Consider the following 17,216-nt stretch of genomic DNA (forward strand, 5'->3'; position numbering starts at 1 on the left):
ACATTGACACACCGCAGGTACCACACGCTCTAACATACAGACACAAGCCGCAACACTTAAATATTCATCTAAATGCTGATGTTGAACTCCAGCTCTCGCCACACACTGCTAACACATTTGGGTGACTCTTCCAGCTGGGCCTCAGTGGTGCTCTGCTCCTCTTCAGCACAGATAGCAGCTTTCACCGAGTCCGCAGAGACAAAGCAGCCTCAAGTTTCTTCTATTACACCCATTTAAAGCCACTCGACTGTGAGAAGAGTTTTAATGCAGTGCCACTTAGAGGGGAGAAAAACAGCCTTAAAAAGGTGCATTCGTTAGCCAATTCATACAGGTTCACTTTGTAATCCCACTGTGAATGGCCTTTAAAGGAACAATGTTCTCATAGAAATAAATGTCCGTTCTGCTCCATCCTGTGGCCGCGTGAAATCACCCTTAACAGTAACTGTTCTAAACACCTGATGTCTGATGTTTCCGGCAAAACAATATCACTGAATGTGAAAATGTTGTTTTCTGCTGCAGACTGCATTGTACAAAGAGAGAAAGAAGACATCCTAGAGACTGGCATGTGCAAAATGGTCACACACCTGCCCGAAACATGATAGCAGTAGATTAAGCACAAAGTTTGCGCACATTCAGCAAATGTCTTAAGCAACAATTTGAAAGAAATTTCAACTATTATATATTTTCCTGAGTGAAAATGATTGCGAAAAAAGACAAACTGATTATATAAATTGATATTTTAAGTGAAACTTTTTCAATGGGATTTATGTTTAACTTCCTTATAACTTCAGGTAATCTGATTCATTTGATCAAGCATTTATGTGGTTATAAGGTGCTTGTGTTTTCCTGCTGAACAGATAATCAAAGGCTTACACCAGCTGTCTCAATCTGACTAAAAATTCCTTTTTCCAGTCACTTCTGGTTAAAGTGGTTACGTGATGCAGTTTAATATTAAACTGGGCTTGTTTCCCATTATCAGTGGAACATTAGGGTCCATGTAAACAAAGCTGTTGATATTTTAAACTCCATAAAACTTTCTCAATATTATTCAATAATCAAGTTAAAGTTTGAAAAAGACTGTTGTCACATCTTGATTCAAATATGGCCGTATCCTGCTTGGTGCGCATAAGCACTTGAGCCCTGCCAACTTACAAACCAGTGAGAAAAGCAAAGGCATAAACACACCTACAGAAATATGTCATGCGAATTATCCGAGACTGTTGAAACTCTGGCAGATAATTCTGTGTTCATGTAGGACCCCATGTGTTGAAAGAACTAGATTTCAAAGCTTTTGACGCAAAAAGAAGCAACAGCGATTCTTCTTCACTCCTGTGTCTCTAAACTCTGGAATAGTAACTGAGGATCTGGTCAGACCTTTCTTATCAGAAAAACAGCACCGGTCCCTCCTCCCGGCCTCCCCTCCTCTCCTCCCTCCCTCCCTTCCATCTCTCATTACGCCCAACGCTACAAGACCCCACCACAGAAAAATCCATAGCCATCGATCCCTGCGCCCCGCCGCGGTCGCCACAATTATTCTTGAGGAGGAAACGTTGGCGATAAATTACATGTGTGCTTTTCATCTGCTGTTCTGCGGCGGTGAGCCCTTGGAGGACCTGGGTGGGGATGGCGAGGTGGGGCAGCAGGAGAGTGACATGCTGTCAACACCGGAGGATCTGAAGCAGCATGGAAGCCCCCCCCCCGTCCCCCAACCCACAACACAGCCCCGCGCTGACTTCAGTCATTCCTGATTCACAATGACCTCTGCCTTTCATCAGTACACGGATAACGCTTGACCCTGACCTTAAACTTTATCCTAATGTAATATTAACCGTAAAACCATGGTTATCAGCCTCAACTTGAAGTCTTACTCTTACTTGAGCTGGGGGTTAGGGTTACATCAATCCTCAGCTGAACCGTTGCAGAGGCGAAGGCACAAATCAAGCTTTAAGTCAAAAAACAACTGCACGACCCAGCGCACCCAAAGTCTGGTTCCAGACATGAAAATTCCCTAAAAACTACATTTTCCTGCTAATGTGCAGCGAGAGCCCTTAAACTTTTTTTTTTGGCAATTTGAATATCGGCTCATCGCTTCTCTTTTGTTCCCATGATACACCTCAGCCCTCCACCCCTCACTTGAATTAAATATTCCTTATTGCGAGACAATAAAAGAACTTTGAAGTCAAAATATACAACCTCTCTTTGCATGAATATATATATATATATATATATATATATATATATATATATATATATATATATATATATATATATATATATATATATATATATATATATATATATATATATATATATATATATATACATATATGTGTGTGTGTGTGTGTGTGTGTGTGTGTGTATGTGTTTTAAATAACCCCGGAGGCGTCTGCATGCAGCTATAATTGCCTCCCTCATTAGTTATGTTTTAGCAGGAGCGAATGGGAGGGCAATTAATTTTACCGCTTAATTTTTGACACGGAATCCGCTGCTGTATTGATGTGCTCGCCATTTTGGGTCTCATTTTTCAGGGAAATTAATTGACAAAGTGCGAAGATTTATCAGCATATCGCCAGATTAAGCGACAAACTGAAGCAATGAGGAAATCAATTGTGGCCCTGTCGCTGTGCTCAACCCTCCTCGAGCCCCCTCCCCTCCGTCCCCGCCCCCCACGACGCCCAGGAGCCTGGGAAAAGCTGGGTGGGTCAGACGCGGTGCACTTATTTATTTATTTGAGTCGCTCATTCATCAGCCGTTACAAATGACCCTGGCGGCTGACGACCACTGAATCCCCCAACCCCCGCCCTCCTCCCGCTGCCTCAGACACGACTGGTGTATGAGGAGGGAGTGATTAACATAAAAAACACACAAATCAGGGAGGAACAATGAATCCCGTTAGAGGCAGGAGAAGGAGAGCGGAGGTGTTAAGTTTTTTTTTTCTCTTTTTTGAGGAGGGGGGCTCGCGCATGTCACAGCCAGCAACTCAATCCACAGGATGATAAAATTTGACAATTTCCATTAGAGACTTCTTTTCCCCCCCCTCTGACTCTGATGTAGTTAAGGGTGCAAATACACAATATATATGTTGTTGAGTTTGCTTTTATAAAGTGTTTATAGCTTAACTGACTATTTGCAAAGCCTCGTCCCCCATATTGTTGCTAAGCCTGTCAAGCTTCCCACTTTCACATGGAACGTATCCAGTCCACGACAATGGAGGCAAATTTACCACGAGAAATGTTCAGTCAATTATAAAAACAAAGAAAAACACTTATAATGCTTGGATCTCAGACAGAGCAAGATAAAAGCAGGCTTCTCTAACTTTAACAAACAACTACCAGTTTGTCGGCTACAATAACAACTGTCGCCTCTTTGTCTTTCAACCACTCCTTTATCAAAGTTTACGACCCTGTAAGAGAGTCTTTCATTTGCTGCACTTGATAGATACATATATGGTAACATGCTGAAAGTCTGAGGCTAAATGTCAAAACAATAAGCCTCATAATCATCTGAGAATCCATGTAGAGACCATGTGAATGATGAAACTGCATTGTTCATGTCAGCAGTGAACACACTATTTAATTCAAACATGATGGCTGCCTTAAATAAATCAACTTACAGACTTGGACAAAATGTTCATTTTCCAAACTGTGTGTTTAACTTCTAACATAGACACACAAGAGAAGACACTATTTGGATTACAACCAACTAGTTTTGGAAACAAAAGACCACTTGATTGGCTGGGGTGTACGCGTTCCCAAGAGCAGGACAGAGCGGCTAACGTTGGCCTAAACTCTGATACAGCAGCATTCAGCGGCTCCCTCGCAGTGGGGACATGATGTCAGAGCAGACAAACACACTGTTTGAATTTCTCACATTTCTCTTGCTACAGTCTTGCTTTCACCACCTCAATAAATGTCCAAGGCTTGACAGGTCTGCTGGGCAAACTTATTTCTTTTGTATGTACATCAATTTTTGAATTTGCACCTTTCTGTGATTACCGTTTCCTAACTTGCTGGTACATTGTCTCAGAGGTCAACCTAAGATCAATCTGTCTCGTGGTGTTCCAGCATGAGATCACGACACTGACTGCTCCAGTGAAGGATTAGAAATGTGATTTTCAGGGATTATGAGCCAATTACACACACTTGACCAGGACTAACTCACTCCAAACTTGCGACTCTGATGAAGTTCTTGGTAGAGGGATACCGCTTTGAGTTTGTCTTCACTCGGAATTTTACAGTTCCAACAAATGAGCTGGATGTGTGTATCATTAGACTCAACTCCTGCACAAACTCCCCAGTTAGTCATCGTCCTGCAAGCCCCATACATAAACCACACACACACACACACACACACACACACACTGTAACTCACATCCCCTCCATTACTGACTGCTCTGTTCCCTGGAAAGATTAGCTCAACTTTAAAATCTCCTACTTATTTTATTAGTATTGCATCTTAGTGCCGTGAAGGAGCAGATTTATAACCTTTAAACAGATCACACGCATGCAGATAATATTTCAGTGTGTCAGGTTGGCTGCTGGAATGTGATTGCAGTGATTGTGTAGCTGTAGCTAACCGTCCAACCCTGCACCAATTACAACCCGGCGAAGGAAAGTCGGGGGGGTCATGCTAGAGCAAATTGTGTTAGATTTTTTTTTTTTTTTTGGGGGGGGGGGGGGTCGCTAATCAAGTCAGGTCTTGTAGCTCACTAAAATGAGGTTGTTTCAGGTTCAATCTTAATTTCCCTATTTTCACATGTTCATACTTGGTCACCCTTGATCTTTCAGGCTGTCTTGTTTTCGCACTTTCCTGCTTCGATCTCAATCACTTCACTCACTCTCTTCAAGACTGTGTTTCTTCCTGCCAAATTCACACAAAGACATGCACGCACACCGCCGCTGCCACCACCGCCGCCACCACCGCCGCCACCACACGCCTCTCCAGGTGACAGCTAGGTGACAGTGTGACAGCAGCCGCCTGATGGGGAATGATGAGGGCTGGAAACAAATGAAAATAAAACGTCTAATTATGTCAGAGGCGCCTTGACGTTACATCACTGTTAAAACACATTTAAAATAACATCCAGCAAGTCTTACACTCAGCGCACGCGCACACACATGGGCGAATGCACGGGCACACACACATACGCACGCACGCACACACACAGCAGGCACCCGTGACGGATGGAGGGCTCTCCTGCAAGCGCTCAGTCAGGCTGTCAGGCCACTGGCTGCTGCTGCTTCTGTCATTGACTTAAAAGGGCATCAAGGAGCTGTGTGTGGGACATTACTGAGGCCGAGGGGAAACTGCTGGGCTGCAGCATAAAGACACTTTCAGAGAGGCTGACTTGGGCTCCTATCGAGGGGCTATTATTCAAGACAGTATCCTCCCACCGCCCACCGCACCATCTGTCTATCCAAAGTTTTTAGTAAGTAAAAAAACATGACTCAGTACAGTCCCACAGTGTACTGAACTGTACCTACAGAAATGAAAGGATAGAAAGAAAAGGCACTGCATGGACAAAAAAAAAAAAAAAAAAAAAAAAAAACGAGAAAAATATCCACTGATTTATGCTCTCAAACAGCTCCAGTACCAGTCTACCGGTGAAGAGGAATGAGTAAAAACTAGCCAGTTGGTCATTATCACATTGGTTTGTCCCAAAGCTTTACAGTTTACATTTAAATATTAGATTTAATTAAGGTTAGAGAAGAGAGTGAAATAAATGTATCTCCTGCATCAACAACATTCACAACATACGAGAAAATAACTCACCTTTTGAAATAAAACTGCTACAAACCATTGAAAATTTGATCTGATCTAAGATCTAATAAAACCATAATATAATCTTTTGAAATCAAAGCAGAATAATCGAACATCATAATCACCAACATTCTATGTTGTGTTCAAGACCACCTAAACTGAGACCACGTTAAGTGCCAAGATTGAGGCAGAGCAAGACAGAGTCAAGACCAAGACCAGGGTGCACCAAGACCAGGATGAGACCGAGACTCTGAGGTGTTCAGACCGAGTCAAGACCAGACCAGCATCAGTCTCAGACTGACACACTTATGCTGAAATGTGGAACATTCCAACCACAGGCACTCCTCAAAATGAGCTCAAATACCCACATTCCCATAAAAACAGAGATTACAAATTTCACCTTTATTCACCCCTTTTTTGCCATATGCAGTACATACTTAAGTGTGTACAGGTGTACCGTGACAAATGTATATGTAAGTAATCAAAAACGTATATTCTTTATGCGGGAAATGTTTTTTTTGTTGTTTTTTTTTATATGAGCAGATACAAACAAGCACTAAGGAGCTGAAATTAAGTTCACCATCTTAATTCAACACCTTTTTCTAATTTTACCATCCACCAACACGTACCGTAATAACAGTTACTTAATACAGTTATATCCCTGCAGTTGTGGTCTTGAAATACATTCCAGAGGCCTTTTTATCTGAGAGCAAGACAAGACCAAGTAAAAATGTATTCAATTCCAAGACCTGGACCTTCTCAAAGTGATCTTGAGACCGATTTTGAGACTAAGACCAACCCTACCGAAATGTAGGTGAATTTGTCCCTTTTATCTAGTTTGTAATCACAGATGAACACACTGGACCGGTTTAATGTGGGAAAACACACTCTTGAGGATCAGATGGATTTGATGAACACACACTTGCTGACCAGCTGGGTTTGGAGAACACACACACTTGTTGACCAGATGGATTTTGAGGAAATACACATGACAACCAGTTGGATGTGGGGAATACACACACTACCTCAATTCCCTCATCAAGAAAACTCTCCAAGTGTGGAGGATGGCAGAAAACAAAAACAAACATTAATTCCAAACATCTTTTTTCCTTTTCTCTCTTTGGCTATTAATTGTCTCTATTCAAATATAATTGGCTGATATAACATTCACATAATTGTGATGCCGGGATCAGGACGTAAGGGTTTAACCATCTAACAAGAGTGTCTGCATTGCAAGGCCGCCAAGAACTAGTTCTCGACTTTCTCTGGATGTTGAAAATCAGTACAGATGGACAAGTCAGGGCAATTATCGGCCAAAAACGTGTGGATATTTTTTCCAAACAAAGCTGTGAAGATTCATAATTAATGTGAGATTTTCACAGTTAACACATAAACTTCATTTTGTTAAACAGTCTACGGGCTAAAGAGGAATGAAAAAGTACATTATGCCTGATCCAAGTATAGTCTTAATAAATAACCTTCTGTCTCTCACTCTTAAAAAAAAACTGTTTGCCAGTTAAAAAAAAAAAAAAAAAAAAAACAAGGAAAAGGAAAAGGAAAAAAAAAAAAGGAGGCAAAACTCATGAATTTCTGCGGTTTCGTGCGTCAGTCGATGTGTTGCAGCAGTTCATGGTGGAGGTTACGGTTCGCAGTATCTCTCACCAGTGTGTGTCCTGTAGTGGTCCTTCATGGCTGACAGGTTGAGGAAGGCGTAGTGGCAGGACGGCCAGGCGCACTTGTACGGCTTCTCCCCACTGTGCAGTTTCATGTGGTTGTTCAGGGCCCATTTTTCACTGAAGGAGCGGTCGCACAAGTCGCATTCAAACTTCCTGCAGGTGAAGAACGGAGGCAGAGGGGAATGAGGAGGAGGAGGAGGAGGAGGAAGGGGGAAAAAAACGAAGAGTTATTTACTGATCCCAAAGCTGACGTAAAATGCTGGACAATCTACCCTGTGAGAAAGGAAATGGAGGTTGCTGGGTACTCGTGCACGCACGCACCCACAAAGTGCGGGGCCTTATGGCCGTGCGCTGTACATCTACACACACACACACACACACACACACACACACACACACACACACACACACACACACACACACACACACACACACACGACGCACACACAGAATGCAGTTGGCTGCTGGTGTGTCATGTCTGTATAAGCAGGCATTGATTTTTCTGTCCTGGCCTGCCACCTCCACCATTTATTCTCTGCTTTGCACCAGGGCCCAGAGGACTAGAGAAATTCTGTTACAGTCCACACACACTCTCACACACACATACACACCCCGCAGGGCCAGTGGGGAGAATAGAGTTCACCTGTCCAGCGTCCCTGACCACTTAACCAGGGCTAAATGAACAGTTAGCAACATTTTACCTCCCGCCTCTCTCTTAAGGCTCCTGTATCTGAGCTTCCTACCATCTTAACTTCACTGCAAAAGCATGTCCCTCTAATCTTTGCTCACATAATCAACTTCAGCAACTCGCTCTGCTTCAGATAGTCAGTATCAATCCAATAAATGCAAAAAAAAGCTTGATTAATCACGCGTCGTTTTGTTGCATGGAGCCAAAAGCCTCTTTTGATATCAGGACAAAAATGTGACTGTGCCTGCCGTTCTTTCTTTACTCTGGACATCTGTCTATTCTTCCTGCTAACGCCTACCACCCGACGAAAGCTGTGTTGAATTTTTTTTTTTTTTTTTTTTTATCAATGTGTAGGATGTTTGCACCTATATTCATCTGCTGTGTTATTAGGCTTCAAGAGACACACACACACACACACGAGTAGAAAACAATGTAAAAACGCCCGTGCTTGAATTAATCTTTACCCCCGCGCTATAATTTAGGCGCAGAATGACTAATGTGCGAGTCATAAACAAATGAAGTCGGGTTTTGGGGAGCATTCGTCTTGCAGCGAGGGCCATGTTATTTTAGGGAGGGCGGCTGTCTTTAAGTCCTGATTGTGTCGCTTAATCCCCGTGGTATCTGTTTCATAGCGAGCAGCATGACACTCACCTGAACAAATAATGACTCCAAGCAGCATGTAGCATGTGTCTGAATCAATAATTCAAACTCATACATCTTCCTTACTGGAAGAAGGGTGGGGGGGGGCAAAGGAGAATGAGAGGGAGGCAGGGAGAAGAGAGAAAGGAGGGAATTAAAGATGAAGAGGTGGGGAGAGGAAGGAGAGATAGAAAGGAAAAATGTGGCCTGGCTTCCATATCAATCTATATGTTCCACGAAGATGAATCTAAACGTGATATGGATGTCATCCCGCGCCAGTTGAGAGGACATTTTAAGCTCACTTACCAGGAAGGATGGAGCAGCGTTTAAAATGGCACCTTTATCACCTGGCTCTAAGCTCAAACGCATACTTAAACAGGCCTGTTTTCCCTCCCGTTCCCATCAAGCGACTTGGCAGCGACTTTATTTGACCACCAGATGTACGTCTGCATCTGTATTGCCTTCCCCTTCCTTCCTCCCTGTGGTATTTATAGAACAGCTCGTCGCCCGTGCCACCGTGGGAGAGGTAAATAAGATGAGTGAAGAGATGCTATCTTTTATTGTAAGCATTATGCACAACACTCCTGCTTTATGAGCTAAACGGGCCATTGTTTATCACAGGGCGTAATCGCAAAGTCAGGCAGGCAGGCAGGCCTTGACGTGGGCACGCGGCATGCTGGGATGGAGGGAGGAACGAGAGAGAGAGAGAGACAGAGAGACAGAGAGAGAGAGAGAGACAGAGAGACAGAGAGAGAGAGAGAGAGAGAGAGGGGAAAAAAAGGCATGAGGAGAGGAGAGGAGAGAAGATGGAGGAGTCAGGGCTGGCAGAGTTGACTATCAGTGGGGGTTTTGTAAGGATGAGAGGAGGGTTTGCGTCTGTTTTTATGGGATCAGATGGAGCGCTTTGATCTTGTCCCCGCATGTCAGATCCCGTCACGATCCACCGTCTCGCCCATACATATGCATACTGCCTCTAAACAGCCAGGCACCATGCAAAACACACCAAAGGTAGGAGGACGACGGGTGAGAGAGAGACAGAGAGAGGCAGAGCATGAGAGAGGAAGAGCGAGAGAGAGGTTGAGGGAATTTTTGTATGCATGTGCAGTTATGCATGTGTCTAGAAGAGGGAGAAAGGGAGGGAGACAGAGAGAGAGAGAGAGAGAGAGAGACGGACAGAAGTAAGAGAGAGAAGGAGAGGTCTGCCAATGTAAAATATTGAAGACTTATAATGCGTGCTGGAACTGAATTTTAACACACAAAACAACCACAATTAATTCAGAAATGCTGCCAAAGCATTTCAGATTCAGCATCGCCTGAGAAAGTACTGGAAGTAGGAATTTTTAGGATTTCAGGGATGGCAAGTTTATGTCCACAGCTTCTAACTGTAAGTAATGAAGCAGAGGAAGTAGGACATGTTGTGCTTTCAAACCTCCATATGCACAAATGTGGAACTTAAACATCAATCTGTTGATAGTGGGGGAGATTCTGGACAATAAAACACATTACGGAGACACACCAGAATCAGAGTTCTGACCTTCCTCAAGCAAAAAGAAAAAAAAAAAAACATGTGAGGGGAATTAGATGGACATAAAATGGCTTCTGATGTCACAATAACTTAATCACTTTCACATGTGCTTCATAAAAAAGACAGATAAAATGCATTCATATGAGGTATAACTGTCTCACACACCTCCCTCACATGAGTATTTTCCTGAGGAAGACGATGTGTTGGGTTGAAACACTGCTAATAAAAATAACTGATCTCATTGTGCAGGTACCTTTCTGTTGTATTAACGTACAGACTATCGGCAACTTTTCTAACATTCAAAACTCTATTTATGGCGGTTTGTTTCTTTAGTGCACTAGAAAAGACCAAACCACAACAGAGGAACCACTAGTTAGAATCATATATATTATTTGGCTTTGACTGCTCCTTCACTTTTCCCATTACTGTCGAGCTCTGATCAGCGGAGGCCACAGCGGGAACGGACTGTAAATCATGAGCGAGTTCCATTTCCACTCATTACATCTCTGCTTTTCTTTTCTCCCGCATCTCTCCATCTCCTCCTCCCTTTCTCTTTCTCCCCCTCTGATCAAGCAGCAAGGCAACATGATTGACATCCCGTGCAGATTTATTCAAAGACCCAGGTGGGCCTCTTGCCTGTGCGTTCAGAAGCCGCACGCTGCTGTGTCTATACTGTCACTCATTACCATATCTATACTGTGGTATGATCCTGTCATCAGTTCAGGCATATAGGGCTACTGTCAGAACATCACAGGCCACCACTGGCCTTAATTGTGATATAAATCCCTCTGGACTCACTGTACCTCTAACAGGGGTTGGGGAGAAGAAAAAAAAAAAAAAAAACCTGACTCATTACCACACACTCACTATCGCCCCCAAGTGGGAAGGTAGCGCTTGTTGAGGCTGGAGTCATTTGTTCTGGAATAAAAAAAAAAACGAAGAAGCCAGTTTTGTTGACAAAAGAGATGAAAAGAGGTTTTAAACCGAGAGAAAATGATGACTTTCTCTGACGTCGTCATAGCTCAGGGCTGTTCTGACACCCCTGCTCCCCCTGACCGACTGCGAGTTCGGTTTTAATGCCACCAAGCAACGAACTAATTCAATTGGCATGTAAACAAACAGCATGTTTTTTCTTTTTTTTGTTTTCATTTTAATTGACTGGATTAATTGAGCTGGCCTTTTTCAGGACAGCTAAGGATTCCTCTCTCTGGGTTTTTTTTCGTGTCGTGTTGGCCGGTTCGGTGAGAGGAAATAATCCGCCTGATGCTCTCACACTGCACACACAGAGAGAGAGAGAGAGAGAGAGAGAGAGAGAGAGAGAGAGAGAGAGAGAGAGAGAGAGAGAGAGAGGAAGAGAGCGAGAAAGAGAGAGACAGATAGAGAGAGAGAGGGAGAGAGGCCGACTCTCGCCTCAAGCCAAACTGACACAAACAGACAACTTCAAAGTGAAGACTGTTGTTTATTTGGTGAAGGGAAAGAGGGGGGGAGAAAGGGGGGGAAAAAGGAGAGAAAATTTATCTGATATGCAACTGTCAGGAGAGCATTTTCACATGCAAAATAGCGAGTGAGTGAGAGAGATTACCTAGAGGGAGGAACATGACAGCATTCACTAGGGTCAGGATGGATCATCATCTTCAGCACCCCCCCCCCTCTCGCTCTCTCTCCATCTCCATCTCTCGCCTCTCTCTTTCTCCCTCCCTCCATCGCTCTATCTTTATCTCTCTCGCTCTCCGTTTCCCTCCCTCCTTCCTTCCGTTTTTTTTCCCCCCCTACTCTCCCTTTCCCCCCCCTTTCATCCTGTTTTCAGACTCCATCACTCTGCACTTCGACAACCCGGCAGCTTAAATCCAGACTAAATTAGCTGAATGAAGATTAAATCATTTGGCCCTGAGCTCTCCAAGATATTGGGAGGAAGACTGAGTAAGCCTTAAATGGTGGCTGACTGGGTTCGGACCTATACATGTGTCTGAGGAGAGGCTCTTCCCTCAGTGGCAGTCAATTGAAACCTGATTAGGGGGGGGGTGTTGGGTAAAAAATGGGGAAAAGATTAAATTTCTGGGACAAGTGTTTCCTAAGTAAGGACGCTGGCTTCGTTATTTTTCGTTTGCGCGCACAATGTCGACCGACGACAGGCTTGTTTCCCGGCGTAAGATATCGAACAGGGCAACATCATCGCTCACGGTGCTTAGGAGAAATGCTTTCCAAAGCGCTGAAGTCACTGTGGTCTGCGGCTACTCAAATCAGTTTCCTGGGCGGTGCTGGTTTAACATTCAAGTGAACACGGGCAACCCTCCCCGGCCTGCTGCAGTAGATACAACAACTGTACCAACTCCGCTGTAGAGGGAAGAGCAGCATCTCTCAGGGAACAAGTCCAAGAATTATCCCAACAGCAGGACATTTTAAAGTGAAATATCTATGGAGTAATATCATACTCAGGCCCGCAGGAGTGCACAGCCGGCATGTCATACAGAACAACAACTAAAACCTCCATGAAGAGGCCACATGTGTCTGCGGAGCGTTGTAGATGAACCTCCTCTGAGAGGACTGCCGCTGCATATGACTGCAATATAAACAACAGCACACAACAGAGATGCTGCTGCTGATTTATGTTTACCTTCAATCCCAGGAGAAAGAGGGGGAGGAGAGAGAGGGGGGGAGAGGGAGAGGAAAAAAAAAAAAAAAGATAATGAAATAAATAATAAAAGACCAGGCCCATCAGATAAGCTCCTGTTTATCCCGCTGTAGGGCAAATACAAATTGTCAATTTAATGAACACGGTGGACGTGATGAAAGCGGGGTGAAGGAGCCTCCTGCCTGACAAACAATCAGGAAATGTTATCTTAATATTGTTGCGCTGTTATTCAGCCCATAACTTAGGGGGTTGGGGAGGAGAGGCCACGAGGAGAAGGAGGTGGCACGGAGGCGAGAGGGGAGCGACGGGGGAGCAGAGAGGCACAAAGGCCAGGTCCCTCTGTGGTGGCCCTGTTATTGCCTGTTTTTATTATGAGCCATAGCTCAACGGTCCCAAACACACTTTGAAGCGCACAGACCTAAATTTGAGCCTGGGAAGTGGGCGCGCACACACACACAGACACACCCCTTGTGCACAATTCACCACACAAACTCTCTCTCAAACACACACACACACGCAACATTAAATTACAAGAAGTCATTTTTTGCAAGAGTATGAAAAAACATGATTCAGAACAAAACAGCCCAAAATGATCTCCTTCTCTGAGTGTATGCGCAATCTGGTGTGATGTCTTGATTCCAGACTCAGTTAATTTAAAAGCTTAATAGGTTTTATGGATATCAGACTATTAATCAACATGTTTCAACTGAAAAAACTGCAAATCAAGAGCTCCAAAAAGCTTCCTGCTCAAATTGCCAGCCCCTGAAAAGCACTGGATATCTGATTTGTGTGACACGGTTCGGTCGAAGGCCTCTTCTCACCCCCCCATCCTCCGACCATCCTTTAAACGGCACTTTAAAAAGTGTCCAGATGCTTCACAGCTCAAAGTTTTTTTTTTTTTTTTTTTGTGCGTGTAAGTCTTTGAATTTAAAGCATCGCAATCTGAGCAGCCACCAAAATTAACTATTATCTCCATATTTATATATTGCCGGCACTAAATTGCGTCGGGAAGAATTACTATCAATATGAATATCTGCAACAATAACTCAGCCGCAGTGCTGAGGACAGGATGCTCTTTATCAGGCTTCTGATAGGCCTTAAATACAGCACAAGGCAGCCATATCAGAGCTTTTTCTCTCTAATATCAGGCCGCATTAGCACCTCGTAAATCAAATTACACTCCTAGAATTTCATTAGGCTCACCTGCCAGCGCTGCTGTGCTGCAGAAATATTTATGTTTTTATGCTGCGATTGTGTGCTCTCAGGTATACAAAAGGGAAGGAAGAGGGGGGCTGAGAGGGAAAAAAAAGCGTGATAAACCTAATTATCTTTTAAGAATACGGAGAAAATGTGTCATAAATTGCGGCGATCCTGAGGAGAGCTGGCGTTTTCCAAGCCTGTGGGGCTGAGAGTTGGGGGACAAGTCTGCTCTGCTGTTTACCATCTTTAACTGGGGCTAGACTCCCACAATCCAATTAGCGGCTCCCCCAAATTCGCTATAAACAGAAATCAAACAGGATGATGTATGACGCCGATCAGCGGGCCCTCAACAACGAGCTAATCTGATAAAGTGAAAAAGCAAGACTGCTAATAGTGTGAATACTTGTTCAAACTGGATCCAAATGTTATGATAGGAGTCTGTCTTTGTTATTTAATTACCTCAAAAAGCATTCCACGTTCCCATTTGTTTATTTGTTGTTGTTATTTGTAAGATTATATTATCTGCATCATAAGCATCTCTGGTAGCTCTCGCTGAGCGCGAGCCGAGGCAGAGGTTTTTTTTTTTTTTGGTAGGCTGTGAGAAGGGAACGCTGACATTCCCGTAATTTCTCTTCCCATCTGGAGCGGCCGGCTCTGGATGGCCGGGTGTCTGGATATGGATTTTGATTAGACACAAAGGGAAATGACTGAGCCAGTGACCGTAACGACAGCCACTTAATAAAAGGTACAGTCTATACATCAAAGAGCATCTAGCTGTAAATCATTCGGGCCTGTAACGATGCACATCCCCGTCCCATTACCGAGCCCCTAACAGGCCACTCATATTTACTCTCTGGGCCCCAATATCATTTTAGAATAATGAGCTTTGTCCCTTATCTAATTAACAGGGGCCCTAGGTTCATTTGTTTTTCTCCCCTCTCCTCTGTCTCTCGCTGAAATTAGGAAGCTGCCATATTGGTTTAACTCACAAATATTTAGTGCATTTCCTCCGTGGTATGACCGGTAAAAGTTATAACACAGATAGGGCGGCGGTGACTATTGTTGTATGTTGTGTGTAATTGCTGCAACTGGAGGCTGTTTATCCCGGGGTTTTGTGTGTGCGCATGAGTGTGTGTGGGTGTATGCGCTCCACTGGGCAGAAGTAAAAGACCAGGTCCATTCTCTCTCTTATTACTGGAATTGTAATTCAATGATCACCTTAGATCACACGCGTGCCATAAATCAGATAGGCTTGACAGAGGATGAAAAATTGTATTAATAATGTGAAACTTATTATACAGTCCCAAATGCTCCCTTGATAAATGACATTGTTTGGGCCTGACAATGATTGCATTTAAAACATTATTTCTGTTTTCTGCTGGTGTGTGTGTCTGTGTGTGTGTGTGTGTGTGTGTGTGTGTGTGTGTGTGTGTGTGTGTGTGTGTGTGTGTGTGTGTGTGTGTGTGTGTGTGTGTGTGTGTGTGTGTGTGTGCACTGCTGGACACAGCAGCGCTGGGTCTGCAGGGTGGGGAAGACACAGAGGTGGGGTTCCCGAGCTTCATAAAATATTCAAGATGTTTCCCACCCTTCTCTCTGGAGTCAGTGGGCAGGCGATGGCCGTGGCAGTAATAGTATGAAATGTGTGTGTGTGTGTGTGTGTGTGTGTGTGTGTGTGTGTGTGTGTGTGTGAGACTACGTGCATGTGTGTGCTTACGTGTGTATGTGTGCGGCCAGCACGAGTGAAATGGCTGTTGGCTCACCGCAGCGCAAACACCCAAACCACAGAAAAGAGCAGCGCACATCTTCAAGTCATAAAGCGCCGTACTTGCAGTATTATCACGACGCATCCCAGTCAGATATTAGCAAAAGTGAAGAACTGCAGAAAAGAGCTGCACTCGGCTGGTCATTTATGAACAAGTCTGCTCTTGCTTCGCTTTTCTTTTTTGAATAAATCATTGAAAGAAGAGTTTATTTTTCTTCATAACTCAATACATACAAGAATGCTAATATAAGAAAAGAAAGTCTAGACTCGGTTTGAGTAGAAACATGAAACCCTTTAAAGAAAACAAAGTGGAAAAAAAGCCTGAGATTTGAAAGGAATACTGTGTCTGCTCTCTTTCTTTCTATGCTGGGTCATAACAGGCTGGACGGCTGAATTGAGACCAGTCTGCATTCACCAACACTAAACTGCAAAGCAATAGAGAGAAAAGGATCTGGCACAGGTCCTATTTCTTCTCGCAAGGACGAACACATTAAGTTGTAACGCAGTATTTTGCTAATGCTGTCTTGATTTCACCACCTAGCTATATGGATTAAGTGCCCTTGCTTAGTGCATGAGCTGTCATGAGGGATGTAATGTCTGTGGCAAAGATGGAGGCAGCAGCCTCAATCTGCCTGCCAATGCTGTGGTCAAAAGCACATCACAACTGACAAGAGTAAAATGTTAGCCGTATCGTCTCACACTCACACTAATTCTCTGTGTTCAAGTAACAATCAAGAGATGCCCCCTTTGGGATGTGTACTGATCCAGCAAACACTCACATCCAATATTTATAATAGTGACTGAAATCCATGGATCAGATTTAAGAAGAAAAAAAAAGTTCCAATGTAATTAAAAACTATTGACAAACATAGCAGCGAAGCCAGTAAAGCAAATGCGCCTACTGGAAAAGGCAATTGGTGAAATGTTAAGAGTGCAGTATGAATGATTCAGGAGGCAGAAGCACTGTTGGAACTAAAAAGAAACATCATGCAAATTTGTCCAAGCAACAAACAAAACTAAGAAAAGTGTGCTGGAGCAAAAAAGAAACAAAAAAATAGTTGGGAGAAGGTCCACAGACAGCAACAAAGCAGGGTGGATGAGGAACAGAGAAAATCTCGTGTGCTGGATGACCAACCATTACAACTGTCATATTTGACATCCTATGCGCTTTCCAAGTCTGAGAGCAGACCAGATAGACTCTTTATATATGTAAAAAGAAGTCCTCAAGCTAAACAGATTTGCATATCACACATGGAGGAATCCACTGCGACAGTAAATCAGAAGAATATTTGACAAATCTGACATGATGTTTTCATAGCTTTCTACAGCAAAGT

The 17,216-nt window shown here is 43.6% G+C and overlaps 1 protein-coding gene across 3 annotated transcripts in view; it reads right to left on the bottom strand.

Annotated features, from left to right (window-relative positions):
• Window positions 1–17,216, bottom strand: part of znf407 (zinc finger protein 407) — a 159,058-nt gene that overhangs the window by 58,109 nt on the left and 83,733 nt on the right. For all 3 annotated transcript variants that reach the window (XM_037074490.1, XM_037074489.1, XM_037074491.1), the window contains exon 6: window positions 7,423–7,589. In XM_037074490.1, coding sequence (XP_036930385.1) covers window positions 7,423–7,589 — 167 coding nt within the window. The remainder of the gene's footprint in view (window positions 1–7,422; window positions 7,590–17,216) is intronic.

The sequence above is a fragment of the Acanthopagrus latus genome, chromosome 17 (genome assembly GCF_904848185.1).
Source record: "Acanthopagrus latus isolate v.2019 chromosome 17, fAcaLat1.1, whole genome shotgun sequence".
NCBI classification, from domain to species: domain Eukaryota; kingdom Metazoa; phylum Chordata; class Actinopteri; order Spariformes; family Sparidae; genus Acanthopagrus; species Acanthopagrus latus.